The 18,944-nt window shown below is 45.6% G+C and overlaps 3 protein-coding genes across 3 annotated transcripts in view; all 3 read right to left on the bottom strand.

Moving 5' to 3' along the window:
• LOC122411878 (titin homolog) overlaps positions 1-18,944 on the bottom strand; it is a 1,333,995-nt gene that overhangs the window by 1,141,565 nt on the left and 173,486 nt on the right. The gene's annotated exons all lie outside the window — the stretch shown is intronic.
• Positions 9,287-10,009, bottom strand: LOC122412393 (uncharacterized protein F54H12.2-like). Its single transcript, XM_043421868.1, has one exon. The coding sequence runs from the start codon at positions 10,007-10,009 to the stop codon at positions 9,287-9,289; it is 723 nt and encodes a 240-aa protein (XP_043277803.1).
• LOC122412392 (uncharacterized protein F54H12.2-like) lies at positions 10,052-10,609 on the bottom strand. The gene has a single exon (XM_043421867.1). The coding sequence runs from the start codon at positions 10,607-10,609 to the stop codon at positions 10,052-10,054; it is 558 nt and encodes a 185-aa protein (XP_043277802.1).

Raw genomic sequence — 18,944 nt, 5'->3', positions numbered from 1 at the left:
CATCTCAGATCATAAATTGTACTCGCGGCCATCTTTTTTTTCGTCTGCAAGAAAGCGTGAGAGTAGATTTTAACGTTGTTTGTAGAGATAATTTTTTTACTATTTCTGCTCGAGGGTCATCTCTGAGAAAAGTGCGTTTTTGGGGAAAAACTTGAAGAGAGGGGATGCAACACCAAATTTGGAACAAGAGGTTTTTCAAAACATTTTCATTTCTGTTCGAGACTCCGCTCCCTTCGGTTATTTGAAGAAAACAATGTCGCAAAACGAATCGGTGGTTACTACAGTCAGTGAATGTCATTCAACACATGATGTATATGAAAAAGTGTGGTGTACATTCACTGAAGAAGAAAAACTGAATTTGAGTGAAAAATCGAGAGTGTGCATTGTCTCGGTATATTACCGCACCGAACGTGGCGAAAAATTGTGTGGTGTCTGTGTTCTCGGGGCTGGAGGTGAAATGTTCGAGAAGCTCACAGCGGTGCGAAAGCATAGAACAGAGTATTGGAATATTGCCTCTGCATCGAGTTGTCAGGACTGTAGGACTCGTCTCTACCAGGTGGTGACGCAGAATATCTGTCCAGACTGTGATCTAGATTGAATAAGGGGTAAGTACCTCATTGATGAGCAAAATTTTTGCATAGATTTGAAAATTCTTATTCAAACTTTTACCTTGATCTGTTTCAGTGCCAGCATCGATCGGAAAGCAGACATTATGAATAAAACGCATAAACTTATTTATAGAATTTGTTTTTCTGTAAAATATACAATAAATTCAATCTAAATGAGTAAAGTCTATTTCAGCCTATTGAAATCACCCATCTCTCTCCTACACTCGGCAACTATCGGATATCAAAAAATAACTAAATTTTGAAAATCTTGAGCGGACAGACCTCTTATAGAAAAATGTCGAAAAAATCTTCAGACCTCTTATAGAATTATTGTAGAATAATTTTGCTCTTGAGCTGCAGACCCTTCTGAATGTTTTCATCTCGACATACACCCAGAGTTCAAAACTCTTAGAGAATATTTTTTCTCGTTCACTCCGTCTCTCTCATGCTTTTGCTCTCTAGGGTCATTCTATCTCTCTCACACCTCTCTCTCTAACGGCAGACCCTTCGTTATGCCCCCCCCCCCCCTCCCCTCCCTTATCGGCATCCGAGGCGAAGACAAATCCGTAACGCACTGGTCATAAATTAATTAAATGTCACACACGATTTTTCTCATTCCATCTCTCTCACACTCACCATCGGCTCTATCTCTCCTTCTTTTTCAAGGGCCGCGAGAATGTGTGCGACACACACACACGGCCCTACGGCGCGCGGCTTCCCCCTTCGCTGCCCCCCTCTGACCCTGGCGCTTCCCCGCACACCGCTCCCCCCTCGCCCCCATTTGAGCCAGAACCGGCGTAGCCTTACTACTTTTATCCTTCAGACCTTGCATATCAACGACGATGTTCATGATGCCTCCCGACCGACGTAAAGTCTCAAGCCTTGAGCGCCGACTGACGATGACCGTTGAACGCTCTGCAGCTGCATTAGAGACAACAGTGCTGATCGTCAGCGAAATCTGACATCCGACCCACGTCACCACTCGTACAATTTTCGCCGAAAGAAATGGGATAGGAGACAGACACAGGATTTTAAAAGGGCGCGTGTGATTCTTGTTGAAAGCAACGAGGCAGTCGTTAGAAGTAGTATTTAAAATTTTATTATCATGTAATTACCGAGAACGAGAGCAGCAGTGCTGTATACAATGTAAATGCTTAATCCTATAACCCCTGCCGATACAGTCATCTGTATCGGAAACCACACCCTTAGATTTACCACCCTTGCTGCTATACGCATTATAATACTCATGAACTATTTTATCGTTTCGCTGCAAATCATGCGAAAAAACATCTCTAAATCGTTGAATACCGAGACCAGTAGCCATATAATGAAGAAACATAACACAATACTGTCCACAGCACTGCGAATTAGGGCCTTGGAGCTGAACCGTGTTGCAACGGAAGAGTCGACAGTTTCTTCGGAGACGCGCGAGATGCTGTGGGATGATTGGAGGTAGGCCGTAACTGTCGAAGAACCATCCGTGTCCATTTCGATCGACGTACATGGCGACCCAGTGGGCCCCTGGGCGTTTGTATCCATCGGTGTTAACCACGAATGCCGTCGGTTTCGTCCACACCTTCGGGATACGATCGGCCGGGTAGACGCCTATAGCATGCTCCTTTATGTTTTTGAGAGATTGTAAGATCTGAAGACTGTTCATGATTCGAGGGTTCTTTTTCCTCTTCGGTCCCGGTCTCAGACATGCCAATGCTCCACGACGTGGTAGTCCTATACCCCGATAAGGAGGTAATCCGCTCGCTTTGACAGAGCCAGGCTTTGATTCTCATAGCGTTGTTCAGGGCGCATCTGTAGGCTTGTCTGTGATTTGCGACGCGGTGGTGCATACAGCATGCGTCGCTTTGAAGCAGCTGACGTAATGAAGGAGCCTCTTCATCATCTTCTAAATTTATAATAAAATAGCCCGTGAGCTGCGCTAGATACGATGATTTGTCAGAGCCACGCGTAAAAATCCGTGTCGCCTGACCCGCAATCCTTTTCAGATTTGTCTCCAACGCTTGTAGCGATGTATCGCCTTTAGACCATTCTATACTGTTACGTCCCGGTATGATTTGATCTTACCGTGGTCGCAAACGACGCTTCAGTTTCGGTCAGCTGTGAGAGACCGGGGATTGAAGCGGTGTCGAGTGACAGACGAACCCTTTTATTTTACAATTTGGATGGAACCCACTTACCTTTTCGCTGTTGCTTAAGATATTCGAGAAGAGTGCGGTGATATCTGTGGCAATGGTGAGGTCCCTCGTTCTGGTACCACCCAGTATGCAGCCGACGGCGATTGGAAAGAGACGAGTGGAGAATAGCGGGCGGAACTGTTGTTCGCGGATATATTCGCTCGGGTGAAATAAAAATGGACCTCCGCGCGAGTAATGTTTGAAGATGACAAATTATATTCAAAATTTAGAACGGATGAAGTGATATCATTTACATTGATATTTTGTATTTTATCAGAGCGACCAAAGCGGGAGGAGAACCGTTCGGTTTGATTCGCGGATCAAGCCTGACTGCCCTTTTTCATTTTTCCCACTGACTCCGGCTATCTTGTCCGAGTCAGTCGAAAATGCTTAGGCCGAGGTTCCCATGATCTTGGATTGATGCTTCAGCATTTTCTCATGGCGAACCGTCTCACGGCGTTCGTCGCTGCTGAGTTGGGTTTTCTTATCTCTAAGCGAGGCGGACCGCGAGCGGTTCGTCTCTTCGGATAATTATTTTATTCACGTACTATATTACGTTGTATCTCTTATTAAAATAGGCATAATTTTTGGGGCAAAGTATCGAGACGAATCTCCAGGACGTAACAATACCATGGACGTTATCGCGTAGCCACATATTTTGACGCTTTACAAAGACTGGTAAGTTATCGTCCGTATAGGGCGGCTTTACAACCCAGTGACCATAGTCTTCAGTTTTTACCGATACGACGGCTACTTCTTAAGGTATAAACTGGTTATCTCTACCTCTCACGCCCTGCACATCAATAACAATATACATGATGCCGCCTTTTTTATTTGACCGTCGCTTTTTGAATGCTCAGTGAAAACTGAGGGTGCTTCTCTCTCGCTCATCAATCACTGAAATCTACGATGACCTGTCTGGATGAGTCAATCTCAAGCACATTATCATATTCAGCGTACACAACACAGTTAATCGCTGTAGGTAAAGACCCCGCGAAGCGTACTTCTATCCTCACGCTGCCATGCCTCACCAGATTCCAGTGGGAGCTGCTATTAGCCGAGAGATCGGGTGTCAGATCAAACGCGAAAAGGCAATGGCCGTATGGGTAGCTCAAACGCGAGATACAATTGCCGTCGTTGAGAAAGTGAATACCCGAGCCAGAAAATAACGTGTGATATGCATCCACATACATATTACTATCTGTGAAGTCTATCTGCAGAAGTTTTGACGGTATCTGTTGGCCGTCTACATATAAAGAAAGATAATTGATCGAGTAGTGATGAAAATTGAACGGATTTTTTCCATAATCACCGTTGAAAGCCTTATTATCGACAAATCCAATTATTATACGTTTTGGTAGTTGGCCCAGTATGCTGGATGAAGTGCAGCAGTCATTGTCCATCCGAAACACGCATTATCTCGTGATTTCACATTCACGACTGCTTTCTTCAAGAGTATGCGTTTCGCCAATGGAATGTGACATCCCGCACGCAAAGCATTGTACTTGTTGATGTTCACTGTTAGATTGGTTATTGATGTTAGGGTCCAGCCACTGTCACTCTCCTGGAACTCCTCGAGCGATTTCAGAGTTGGCTCCACGACTCGCTTCTGATACCACTCTCTCAGATCCGATGTTGTAAAAAGTTCAACATTTCCCGTGTTGATACTTTTATTCGCCCGCTTATCACCCACGCTGAACTCTCCATTGAACGAAGTGTTCACTTTAATGCTGCTATACTTGCGTATATGAGCACTCACTTGTTTTTCAACAAGTTCAAATGCATCCAGTAAGAACTTCCGTGGGTCGATGTGATCACGATTAATTACAGCCCCGGTTGACAAGCGATTTCCGAATGCGCTCTCGATTTCTCGCCATATTAATCCACAATCATTCGATACTCCGCCGCCCCAATGTATGAAGCGTTGACGTGTTACCTGCTTCAAACATTCGAGACGTAAGATTTGCGAAGTGATTGCGTGGTGCCATCCCAGTCGTGATTGCTTCAATCGAACTTGCGCCTCTAACGATTCGATAAGTGTATCACACTGGTGTTCCCACACCAAATATTGCTCCAACGTCCGAAGAAGCGTTGCTTGCATACGCAGCAATTGCTCTGTAGCAACGTCGGTGACCAGAGACATGATGCGTTGATGTCGAGTTTTACGATAGAGTCATTCTCAAGTTATCTCGTCGTGTTGACTCTTTCGGGGTTCGATACTTACTAACTAGTCAAGCCAAAGATTCAGCCCTTTTCGGAAGCATCGACGGAAGTCGCTTTTGGTCATTTAGATTTAAATATGGAAGGGAGGGAGAGATATGATGGACAGAAAAAGGATTTCTCAGAGTTTTCGAGTTCACTACAGCATCTCAGATCATAAATTGTTTCGACTCGCGGCCATCTTTTTTCGTGACACCAAATATCGCTCCAACGTCCGAAGAAGAGTCGCTTGCATACGCAGCCATTGCTTCGCGTAGCAACGTCGGTGACGAGAGACATGACCAAATATTGCTCCAACGTCCGAAGAAGAGTCGCTTGCATACGCAGCCATTGCTCCGCGTAGCAATAACGTCGGTGACGAGAGACATGATGCGGTCGAGTTTTACGACACAGTCCCTCTCGTGTTTACTCTTTCGGGCTTAATAGTCAAACTGAAGATTGAGCCCTATTCGGGAGCATCGCTGGGAGTCGTCGTTTTTTGCTCATCTAGATTTAAATATGGAAGAGAGAAAGAGAGAGACTTTTTCCTCGAGATATGATGGAAGGAAAAAGGATTTCTCAGAATTTTCGAGTTCACTACAGCATCTCAGATCATAAATTGTACTCGCGGCCATCTTTTTTTTCGTCTGCAAGAAAGCGTGAGAGTAGATTTTAACGTTGTTTGTAGAGATAATTTTTTTACTATTTCTGCTCGAGGGTCATCTCTGAGAAAAGTGCGTTTTTGGGGAAAAACTTGAAGAGAGGGGATGCAACACCAAATTTGGAACAAGAGGTTTTTCAAAACATTTTCATTTCTGTTCGAGACTCCGCTCCCTTCGGTTATTTGAAGAAAACAATGTCGCAAAACGAATCGGTGGTTACTACAGTCAGTGAATGTCATTCAACACATGATGTATATGAAAAAGTGTGGTGTACATTCACTGAAGAAGAAAAACTGAATTTGAGTGAAAAATCGAGAGTGTGCATTGTCTCGGTATATTACCGCACCGAACGTGGCGAAAAATTGTGTGGTGTCTGTGTTCTCGGGGCTGGAGGTGAAATGTTCGAGAAGCTCACAGCGGTGCGAAAGCATAGAACAGAGTATTGGAATATTGCCTCTGCATCGAGTTGTCAGGACTGTAGGACTCGTCTCTACCAGGTGGTGACGCAGAATATCTGTCCAGACTGTGATCTAGATTGAATAAGGGGTAAGTACCTCATTGATGAGCAAAATTTTTGCATAGATTTGAAAATTCTTATTCAAACTTTTACCTTGATCTGTTTCAGTGCCAGCATCGATCGGAAAGCAGACATTATGAATAAAACGCATAAACTTATTTATAGAATTTGTTTTTCTGTAAAATATACAATAAATTCAATCTAAATGAGTAAAGTCTATTTCAGCCTATTGAAATCACCCATCTCTCTCCTACACTCGGCAACTATCGGATATCAAAAAATAACTAAATTTTGAAAATCTTGAGCGGACAGACCTCTTATAGAAAAATGTCGAAAAAATCTTCAGACCTCTTATAGAATTATTGTAGAATAATTTTGCTCTTGAGCTGCAGACCCTTCTGAATGTTTTCATCTCGACATACACCCAGAGTTCAAAACTCTTAGAGAATATTTTTTCTCGTTCACTCCGTCTCTCTCATGCTTTTGCTCTCTAGGGTCATTCTATCTCTCTCACACCTCTCTCTCTAACGGCAGACCCTTCGTTATGCCCCCCCCCCCCCTCCCCTCCCTTATCGGCATCCGAGGCGAAGACAAATCCGTAACGCACTGGTCATAAATTAATTAAATGTCACACACGATTTTTCTCATTCCATCTCTCTCACACTCACCATCGGCTCTATCTCTCCTTCTTTTTCAAGGGCCGCGAGAATGTGTGCGACACACACACACGGCCCTACGGCGCGCGGCTTCCCCCTTCGCTGCCCCCCTCTGACCCTGGCGCTTCCCCGCACACCGCTCCCCCCTCGCCCCCATTTGAGCCAGAACCGGCGTAGCCTTACTACTTTTATCCTTCAGACCTTGCATATCAACGACGATGTTCATGATGCCTCCCGACCGACGTAAAGTCTCAAGCCTTGAGCGCCGACTGACGATGACCGTTGAACGCTCTGCAGCTGCATTAGAGACAACAGTGCTGATCGTCAGCGAAATCTGACATCCGACCCACGTCACCACTCGTACAATTTTCGCCGAAAGAAATGGGATAGGAGACAGACACAGGATTTTAAAAGGGCGCGTGTGATTCTTGTTGAAAGCAACGAGGCAGTCGTTAGAAGTAGTATTTAAAATTTTATTATCATGTAATTACCGAGAACGAGAGCAGCAGTGCTGTATACAATGTAAATGCTTAATCCTATAACCCCTGCCGATACAGTCATCTGTATCGGAAACCACACCCTTAGATTTACCACCCTTGCTGCTATACGCATTATAATACTCATGAACTATTTTATCGTTTCGCTGCAAATCATGCGAAAAAACATCTCTAAATCGTTGAATACCGAGACCAGTAGCCATATAATGAAGAAACATAACACAATACTGTCCACAGCACTGCGAATTAGGGCCTTGGAGCTGAACCGTGTTGCAACGGAAGAGTCGACAGTTTCTTCGGAGACGCGCGAGATGCTGTGGGATGATTGGAGGTAGGCCGTAACTGTCGAAGAACCATCCGTGTCCATTTCGATCGACGTACATGGCGACCCAGTGGGCCCCTGGGCGTTTGTATCCATCGGTGTTAACCACGAATGCCGTCGGTTTCGTCCACACCTTCGGGATACGATCGGCCGGGTAGACGCCTATAGCATGCTCCTTTATGTTTTTGAGAGATTGTAAGATCTGAAGACTGTTCATGATTCGAGGGTTCTTTTTCCTCTTCGGTCCCGGTCTCAGACATGCCAATGCTCCACGACGTGGTAGTCCTATACCCCGATAAGGAGGTAATCCGCTCGCTTTGACAGAGCCAGGCTTTGATTCTCATAGCGTTGTTCAGGGCGCATCTGTAGGCTTGTCTGTGATTTGCGACGCGGTGGTGCATACAGCATGCGTCGCTTTGAAGCAGCTGACGTAATGAAGGAGCCTCTTCATCATCTTCTAAATTTATAATAAAATAGCCCGTGAGCTGCGCTAGATACGATGATTTGTCAGAGCCACGCGTAAAAATCCGTGTCGCCTGACCCGCAATCCTTTTCAGATTTGTCTCCAACGCTTGTAGCGATGTATCGCCTTTAGACCATTCTATACTGTTACGTCCCGGTATGATTTGATCTTACCGTGGTCGCAAACGACGCTTCAGTTTCGGTCAGCTGTGAGAGACCGGGGATTGAAGCGGTGTCGAGTGACAGACGAACCCTTTTATTTTACAATTTGGATGGAACCCACTTACCTTTTCGCTGTTGCTTAAGATATTCGAGAAGAGTGCGGTGATATCTGTGGCAATGGTGAGGTCCCTCGTTCTGGTACCACCCAGTATGCAGCCGACGGCGATTGGAAAGAGACGAGTGGAGAATAGCGGGCGGAACTGTTGTTCGCGGATATATTCGCTCGGGTGAAATAAAAATGGACCTCCGCGCGAGTAATGTTTGAAGATGACAAATTATATTCAAAATTTAGAACGGATGAAGTGATATCATTTACATTGATATTTTGTATTTTATCAGAGCGACCAAAGCGGGAGGAGAACCGTTCGGTTTGATTCGCGGATCAAGCCTGACTGCCCTTTTTCATTTTTCCCACTGACTCCGGCTATCTTGTCCGAGTCAGTCGAAAATGCTTAGGCCGAGGTTCCCATGATCTTGGATTGATGCTTCAGCATTTTCTCATGGCGAACCGTCTCACGGCGTTCGTCGCTGCTGAGTTGGGTTTTCTTATCTCTAAGCGAGGCGGACCGCGAGCGGTTCGTCTCTTCGGATAATTATTTTATTCACGTACTATATTACGTTGTATCTCTTATTAAAATAGGCATAATTTTTGGGGCAAAGTATCGAGACGAATCTCCAGGACGTAACAATACCATGGACGTTATCGCGTAGCCACATATTTTGACGCTTTACAAAGACTGGTAAGTTATCGTCCGTATAGGGCGGCTTTACAACCCAGTGACCATAGTCTTCAGTTTTTACCGATACGACGGCTACTTCTTAAGGTATAAACTGGTTATCTCTACCTCTCACGCCCTGCACATCAATAACAATATACATGATGCCGCCTTTTTTATTTGACCGTCGCTTTTTGAATGCTCAGTGAAAACTGAGGGTGCTTCTCTCTCGCTCATCAATCACTGAAATCTACGATGACCTGTCTGGATGAGTCAATCTCAAGCACATTATCATATTCAGCGTACACAACACAGTTAATCGCTGTAGGTAAAGACCCCGCGAAGCGTACTTCTATCCTCACGCTGCCATGCCTCACCAGATTCCAGTGGGAGCTGCTATTAGCCGAGAGATCGGGTGTCAGATCAAACGCGAAAAGGCAATGGCCGTATGGGTAGCTCAAACGCGAGATACAATTGCCGTCGTTGAGAAAGTGAATACCCGAGCCAGAAAATAACGTGTGATATGCATCCACATACATATTACTATCTGTGAAGTCTATCTGCAGAAGTTTTGACGGTATCTGTTGGCCGTCTACATATAAAGAAAGATAATTGATCGAGTAGTGATGAAAATTGAACGGATTTTTTCCATAATCACCGTTGAAAGCCTTATTATCGACAAATCCAATTATTATACGTTTTGGTAGTTGGCCCAGTATGACGTTATCAAGAGTATCGCCGTGTATTCTGGCGTGCATTGATATAGCTTTAACCTCGACACGTGTCAGCGGATATTTTGCTGTAGATTTAGACAGAGCTCTCGCATGAGACAGGAGTATACCGGGCGCTATCTTAACGCGTCGCACGATTAGCGATGCTTCTGTAATGCGGATTTTACAGTTTTTCAAATCAGTCATGAGACAGAAAGCGCTATTGTTCTGCACAAGTCGCAAACGCATCTCAACACCGTTCAGCAAAAACCTCTCCTGATTGAAGATGTCTCAATGCAGATGTCCAAGAAGACCGATCGTTCTATCTTTGCCTAATGCATCCCGTCTCTCTACAAGTCCTTTGTTACTATCACCCTTATCATCCATTGCTCCCTCTGTATCACTATACCATAAAGCGCTCGTAAGATGCGAGGTCTTCGCGGCGTACGCGTAGTTCAATAGAGTTTCAATATAAGCTCTATAAGCATAAGCATTGTTAGGAGGAGACACAAGTTTTTGATTCAAAAATACATCGATCTGGCTGAACATTGAGTGTAGGAGATTATTGACAGGTCCTACATCGGGTGACACGCCCTCTAACCCCCCTGCCTTTTTATAATCTGGAGCATCTATCTTAACGCGTATACTTAGCATTGTATGTGCGAGATCAATGTACTCATCCCCCTGGCCTGGGACGACAAATTCTATCGGTGAATCATCCGTCAGAGATGAGATTGGTTTGTAGTATACAGAGTGTGTCCCCTCGATCGTTGTCTGGGTTGGTGGTAATGAAAATAATTCAAGCTCCGACTTAAGACACTCGCACGAGTGTGCGTGTAGGAACGCCATTTTTCAGAGCGCAGTTTAAGCAAAAATATCCGTCACTGTTCTTGGTTTCTTGTTACGTCTCGTGACGCGTGGTTTAGCCGATGATCTTCTACCTCTCACAGCCTTCTTCCTCTTCTTAACACACTTCGTTCTCGCGCCACCGCCGCTTGAACGTTTTCGCGATTTCACTGCCTTTCTTTTCACAGAGCTGCGCCGTGATACGCTCCCCGCGGCAGAATGCATCAGTTTATTAATTTTGCTGCCTTTATAGCCGGAGCCCTTCATGAGCGATGTAATTTTTTCCTCAGCTTTACGCCTCAGGTTTTGTCCTGATTCGTGCAGGCGGGTTTGAAATGCTTCTCTCGGTTGTATGCCGGAGTTAACGACATCAGAGGCCATGTTAACCCCCGAGCGAAGCGCCTCTCTACCAACAGTCCGAGCCCCCGGTTTCAAGAGAGGTATGATACGTCGAAAGAGACCCCCTAAAAAACTTCCAATACCATGACCTCGCTGGTTTGGTGAGCCGATATACACATGGCTGATACCACCATAGCCTGTTCGAGCCCCACTCCCCGTTTGCATGTCGAAGTATTCGTCATAGTAATCCATTGTAGATACACCCAGGTCAATCTATACGTTTGAACTGTAGCGTCACCGTCAGCGTCCCGTGCTCGAATGGTATTGGCTCGCCAAACTCATTCCTTATATCAATGGTTGTTGTTTGAAAACTAGTATGTAGTAAGGGAATATAACGCGGTGGCGAGAAGCTTCTTATCCTCACAGATCCGTAATTATGGGCATCGGCGATAGCAACAGGCACAACACGTAGCAATGGTGTGCGAACATCACCGGTAATATAGGGCTCACAGATATCGGTATAAACGTACATCATGATGGGGGTCCCGTTGGCTAAATTGGCAGGCTTCTGAGCAGTGTATCCTCCACGGGGTACTACTACGCCTCCTGTTTCGGTGAACCCTAAAACCTTGCTCAGTACGTCGGACAAAAAAAAGGTGTGCTCCAGGTTCTTACAGGATTCGCAGACGCGCTTCACCGTCACATACCCGTTGCGGACGTACTTGAATTTCAAATGGCCCGTGACATAAGGTATTTCGTTAATAGCCTCGAGCAATGTCCCTATGCTATGGTATACACCAGGTGGCACACAGGCGTTATCTTCCTTAAAAGCAAACGCCGTTGAAACACTGGTCGCCAACTCGCGCTCGATAGGCACGTACTTCACCGGGGTACCAGCCGGCTGCCTCGTTGTCACACTCAGGAGGTTTCGCGCGTCCTCGATAGGAACGTACTTCGTTGAGATACCAACTGCCTGCTCCGTTGTCATATTCAGGAAGTTTCGCTTGCCATCGGTAGGCACGTGTAAGATGGTTGCGGGTATATGGATCTCAGCTAATGAAACAGCCCAACTACCGTGAAGAGACATACGCTGCGGTAGATGTGTGGTATACCGTGTTGTTACATTATCGGGATAATAATCCATACTACTATTGCTAGGCAAAACCATGTAAAACTCGTCTTTCATTTTAACGCCCGCACGATCTCCACACCTCGTCGTGGAGATCGTGCAGGAAGTATACTACAGGGCAAATACCGAACGACACACGGTGAATCTTGAATAGGTCGCTACTCCAGCCACCTGCGTAACCTTTTGCAAAGGCCGCCTTCGCGCTACTGATACGCACAATCTCCCCCACCTTATATTTAGGGAGACAATGCTCTGGTCTTTTGTATCGCTGTATCAGGTTATTCCGAGCCCTAGCGGCTGTAGCAAACATCACTGAGACGGGCTTCATTTTTATAGCGCTATGCGTAGAGTTGTTGTATGCTGAAACAATGCTCTGTAGAACGTCGAGGTAACGTTTTTGCCGGGAATACGTGAAATAGCGCCACATTCTCTCCTTCAGCGTTCTATTGAATCTCTCGACAATAGCCGCTTTGATATCGGGGTTTCTCGCAATGCGAAACTGCATGTCTTTTTTCTTTAGGAAATCCTGAAACGCAGCACCTACGAATTCTTTACCTCTATCCGTCTGCAGATAAACGGGTGATCGACCATTGCTATTTTTCTTAGACAAGATGAGATTAAACGCTTTAACCACAGATGCGGCAGATTTGTCGCGTAGAGGTTGAACCCATGCGAATTTACTGAGAGTGTCTATCACAACGAGTAGATAAACATAACCGTCGTTATAATCTTTAATTGAGCGAAGATCTACCAGATCAGCTTCCCAAAAATCATCAATGTTCCGTACGTTATAAAAACGTCGCGGAAAGTGCTGTCGCACGGGTCTGTGTTTCGTGTAAGCATCCTGTCCCTCAAGCCACTGCAGAGTCTTCGTTCTGAATACTTTTTTCTGACGTGCCAGACGTAGCAGTTTAGTAGCACCTGAAAACGATGCTTCATGGGATGGATTAAAATACACTTTTTCCAACGTTTTCATATTTATAATTTGAGGTTAGCCCAGGTTACATGTCTTTTCTTATGATATTTATTAGGATAACCGTTGCCGCTCTGCCCTGCGTTATCTGATTTGCTATCGCGGCCGCTGAAGAACGGCGACTGACTCGTCGCACCTGTACTGTCGCTGTTTGTACTGCTGTTGCTGCTCTCCTCGAGCTGCGATGGTCGTAGCGTTGAATTGGCCCTTGTCTCTTGCCACAACGCGTCATTGCCGATGAACTCCCGCGGTGTCTGTATTGCTCTCAGAAATTTAGCGAAAGCACCGCGCCCCGCCGGTTTAGATATTTTTCTAGCTCTCATGGCGTCATTCACAAGATCAACAATATTCGAGCCCTGAATCGGGCTACCCTCAATCGATACGACTCCTCCGGAATCCCAAGAAAAATTGCTGCGTGGTGCGTCATGTAAACGGCGGAGCAGCAGCTTCGCTTTAGTGCGATATTTGGCTGGTATGCTTTCAATTATGACGAAATCGTTCATGCCGTTACGAATTTCTCCTTTTTCACTTTTATCATAATTAGACGTCGTTGTATGGTCGTTCTTCATAAGATCGCTGTGTTGTCGAGCTCTCTCGTCATCAGAAAAATGGAGACAACGCTGTAGCACAACCAGGTACGCTGTCCATTTTTCCCTCTCATTCTTGTAGGTATTAGAGTTCAAAATTTCATTCATCTCCGCGTCCAGTCTGGATAATACGGTATCAGTAGATTGTGGCGGTTGTGCCGAGGAAAAATACAGGTACGGAATCTACAGTTGTCAGGCGTCGATTGTTTCAGGTCGAGTAGCAAATAACCGTGCGGCTTGGATGTTGCGTCATGGTACGCCTCCTGTAGAAAACGCGGGTTTTCAGGATACACCTGTCGCGCGAGATGCTGAATTTGAGCACGATCACGGGGATTTTTGAAAATCACTATATAGTTGGCATTCAGCGAGATATCTCGCTGGCCGTGTCCTTGATGGAATAAGTTCTGGGTAATAAAAATAACGCTCAGATTTTTATGATGACTGCCTTTGGTGAAAAGGTCCACAACATTGTTGTTAGATGCCTCGCGCATCAAATCATCGATTATGAGAAGTTTTGCGCGAGGGTCGTTAGCATAATCAGCACTCTGAGGTAGACCCTCATGGAACTCTATTGATTCACCATACTCCGTGTACGCTGACTGCCACTCGGAGTAATAGAAAATGACTCTCTCAAACGGCTCACTGTTCATCCGTGAAATAAACTTTAAAAACTTTTTTACAAAGTACGTTTTACCGCAGCCTATGGGACCACAGATCATTGAGGTCCAGGGATGCTTCCACCGTGCATCCATCTGCACGAATGACCACGTTTCCTGCGGGGCGGTATAATATAAAGAATTCGAGCAGTTGAAACATGTATAGAGCTTTTATTTTCCAGTAACAGTATAAATATTTTACAGTAATAACATAGATATTTTACAACGCTGCTTAACAATGTTTAAAGCGAGAGTTTTTATAAACTGTTATTTGTAGCCGTAAGGGAGCGAACCGTATTCGCCATCACGTCTTCGCTTGACGCTCAGAGGCATGCACGATTTCTTTTCGGGTCGTGTAACAACCTGGTGGAACGGCGTACGACGTATTGAATCAAACTGTAGTACAACAGGATTTTCTCTCTCACCTATTATAAATGACCGTATTGATTCGTAATTTATCAGCGAGCTGTTTGCGTAATTCAGCGTTATGCTTTTAACCTTGCAAACTTCGTTTTCCGCACCGCTCGGTGTATTAACTATGAAATAATAAAATTTAGGGCCGCCTGAGATGAAAGACTTAATGTAACTCGTCGGTTAAATCCCCTAGCAACTGATCCGTTGGCGGTTCATACTCTCCAGGCTCTTTTCTCGTGACATAAATAACGGAATCGGTGTCGCAGTACAGAGCACGCTCACCCAGCGGTTCGAGATAGGTGTAAAGTTTTAAACGGGCTTGGGCTGTGGTGTATGCAGCTATGACAGTATTTGCTATATTAGACGGTATTACAGCATCATCGGTTTTCGTATAATTAACATACAGAACCTGGTTGTTAACAGGTGGCATACCAGTGATCTCGAGCTCGGGGCTGTTTAGCAACTCCATAAGTTTTTCGCGTGTCGACACTATTTCTGTTTGAGGTAATTTTTCGCGTTGTCCAAATTTACCCCAAAAGGAGTTAAGACAAAGCTTGGCTACCGAGCGCAGCCCCTGGTTTTTCGGTACCGCACTACGCTCCAGCTGAACCCCTTCGGCTGTCTTAAAAGAAGTTATATAACGGTCTTGGGCAGCCTCATCACCTGTATAACCCTCGGGCCGACCACTAGCCTCTTGTTTGATTTTAAGAAAAGTGTTTATGTACCCGGTGAAAAGGCCCCCCTCCTGTGTATCCTGGTTCATTGTTTCGCAGCAGCTACGACATAACCCGAATAACAGGCGCTGGTGCATTCGCACCGCAGCACCGGATGATAAAGATTTTGCGGTGGAAGCACTGTACATTTAACAAGGCCCTCGACGCGGGAAAGACTGATATTATTTTCGGGACCTGTCAACGCCCTGCACTCGTCGCCGACGTATACCGTTGGATGGCCCACCGGATATTTACCGTACTTGCAGATGTATGGGTACAAAGAGCAAACGTCAACATATCGTATCTGCTCCCCGTCTTTCACATCATACAGAGTGACCATGTTTTCCGTGCGACCACCGAAAAAAACATCGCGCGGATTGAGAGGCTCCGCTCGAACCAGAGCGTGATCACTCACAAAAGCGCTCATCTCTAAATCTGTTTTTACCATCCGGTCATACGCGCACTCCCAAATCTCGGTTAACGTGTAGCCGCTTGAGTGGATTCTCTGCGATATAGCGTTTGTTCTCTCGAGACGCTCGTTCAATGTATCACCGTCGCTTTGTTTAAGGTCTCTGTTTACAGTGAAACAGCTCAAGCACCCGTGCCAATAGCAACCGTGAAACTGTAACACGTGGGTTGAATCAGGTGTTTCGTAGTAGCCGTCTACTAATAAATTTTGAGGCAATTTAAACTCGCGCGAGCATCCTGCGTGAATGATACGACGATTTAAAGAATGCTCCATCCACACGAGCCAAGAGATCGCTTTTTTTGACTGATTGTGAGCCCATCTGTAACCACCCGTAGGTATAATACCGATCGTGTTAGGTTTTAAAAAATTTTTTCGAAAGATTTGAAAGCAGGCGGACGTGATTGTTGTGTTTTCGCTAAACGGGCAAACGCGTCCGCTGTCCATGAACATTTTCCGAAAAACCACACAGGCTTGTCTCAATATCGTAACGTCGTTTTTACAACAGGTTATGAGCTCGTTTGAAAAGTTAAATACATAAGAGGCATTCTTTAATGCGTTATACCATGCAAAAAAACGCTCGCGTTCCTCCGGGCGCATAGTGTCGAGAGAGTAATTGACTGCGGGCGGCATCGGCCCAATATAATTTTGATTCTCTGGTCTATTGAACAGATGCGGAAAAGATCCTTTGGCGAGAGCAGTTTTCAGACCGAAAGATTTAGGCAGTGCGCTCAGAGGCATGTGAAAGTAGTTCAAGCTGTCGAGAAACACAAGTTTGCCAACGCGCATATTGTGATGATTTTAGTGCCGTTCATTATTAAAGACGGGAGCTGTGTTTTTTTCTCCTCGATGAAGGAGCGTAGGATAAACTGGGCGTCGAAGCCACCGGCGTTTTGGGCTATTAAAAATATGCGAGAGAAGCCCGGGATACTCTGCATGACTAACTCCACAAGTTGACACACAGGGTTCGTCCTAAATATAAACTCGTGATCCCCGCAATGCTCGCACGGCTCGTCTATAGAAGCGTTATCGCAGCACCTGGTACAGACGCGCTGAGCTATGCAAAGATTCGGTTCGTGAACACGCGTTGCAGGATCACCTTTTACAGGAGTACACTGCTGCGTTTCAAAATCATAGAATATGAATATGTTCTCTTTTGACCTCTCATCGACGCGAATAGGCCTCATATAGCATAGGTGATTATAGGGCTGCTGCGATTTACACGTTTTACAGAAGCCCACCCCGCACACATGCGTCTTTTTCTCTAAAGGTCTTATCGAGCGAAAGCAGTTACGGCACCATTGAAGAGACTCGCAAACAGTGTTTACCCTGCGTTTACGACGGATGGTAATAGAACTGTGATTTTCTAAACATTATTCCCCAAAAAAATCGCAGTTACATGTCTCGCATCTGATCGCGGCAGTTGCGCCCAGAGCGCAGGGCGGTGCTTGAAGGCAGCGAGGGCATTTCTTTTTTAAACATCTATGATCCCGACGAGAACGGGTGTTACAGATTGCGCAGAAGTTTAAGCTGCCTACAGCACCACGCAGATTCAAGATAGACTGGAAATGATGCGACCGCTCATAATACAGAATGTATAGCGTGTGCCGGACTGAGCCTACTGTATCCATAACCGTCTGTGTACCGTCAAACACCGGTCTTTCGCGTCGCCCCAAAGTCAAAAACTCGAAAACCACGATAGCTAACCCCTCGCGAGCCAAATAATTCTGGTATATAGCAATTTCGCGCATACCGCAGCCAGCGGGCTGTATAACAATATTTGCGCTTCTCGTGAGCTCAAGCGCCGCCTCTTTTTGGAGCGACCCGTTAATCTGTCGTATACGCTGCCATCTAGAATGCAGAGCCCCCGAGCGTATCTCACCCCTTTCCGCGTACGCGCGTGCTGTTACTAACTAGCGCGGTAGACACAGATTGTCGGTATTTCGAATCGTTAAAATTGATTTTTTAGCAACGCCTTCGTGTGTCAAACCTTTTCGCCCCCTACCCTACAAACCTTTAACGATACATACTTTTATATGGAAAGAATCATCAATATCCAGAGACGCTGCACTTTGAGCTATGTTTGTTATTAATTGCCAGATATCTACAAATGTATAGGCGCGGACAGGACGGAATGAAAGCCAAACGGGGCCGTGCGCTAAGCAGCTCGCGGAGAACGAGATCCCTGCGTAGTCACCACCCTCACAGTGACTCGTGAGATGCGTCAGAAGATCGCGAATGCTCCTTCAAGCCATGCTGTCACGTTTGCGCCAGCGTGAGGTTGGCGGATACGCAATGTTATCTCCCGACCACGTAGTTGAAAACGTTTGAAATAACGGGCTGTATCGTGCGTGATGATGATCCGCAGTAGTAAGGCTACGCCGGTTCTGGCTCAAATGGGGGCGAGGGGGGAGCGGTGTGCGGGGAAGCGCCAGGGCCAGAGCGTAGGGCCGTGTGTGTGTGTCGCACACATTCTCGCGGCCCTTGAAAAAGAAGGAGAGATAGAGCCGATGGTGAGTGTGAGAGAGATGGAATGAGAAAAATCGTGTGTGACATTTAATTAATTTATGACCAGTGCGTTACGGATTTGTCTTCGCCTCGGATGCCGATAAGGGAGGGGAGGGGGGGGGGCATAACGAAGGGTCTGCCGTTAGAGAGAGAGGTGTGAGAGAGATAGAATGACCCTAGAGAGCAAAAGCATGAGAGAGACGGAGTGAACGAGAAAAAATATTCTCTAAGAGTTTTGAACTCTGGGTGTATGTCGAGATGAAAACATTCAGAAGGGTCTGCAGCTCAAGAGCAAAATTATTCTACAATAATTCTATAAGAGGTCTGAAGATTTTTTCGACATTTTTCTATAAGAGATCTGTCCGCTCAAGATTTTCAAAATTTAATTATTTTTCGATATCCGATAGTTGCCGAGTGCAGGAGAGAGATGGGTGGTTTCAATAGGCTGAAATAGACTTTACTCATTTAGATTGAATTTATTGTATATTTTACAGAAAAACAAATTCTATAAAAAAGTTTATGCGTTTTATTCATAATGTCTGTTTTCCGATCT

The sequence above is a fragment of the Venturia canescens genome, chromosome 6, assembly GCF_019457755.1.
Source record: "Venturia canescens isolate UGA chromosome 6, ASM1945775v1, whole genome shotgun sequence".
Lineage (NCBI taxonomy): Eukaryota > Metazoa > Arthropoda > Insecta > Hymenoptera > Ichneumonidae > Venturia > Venturia canescens.
Note: the sequence above shows the minus strand (reverse complement) of the source record. Positions and strands in the feature narration are given on the sequence as shown.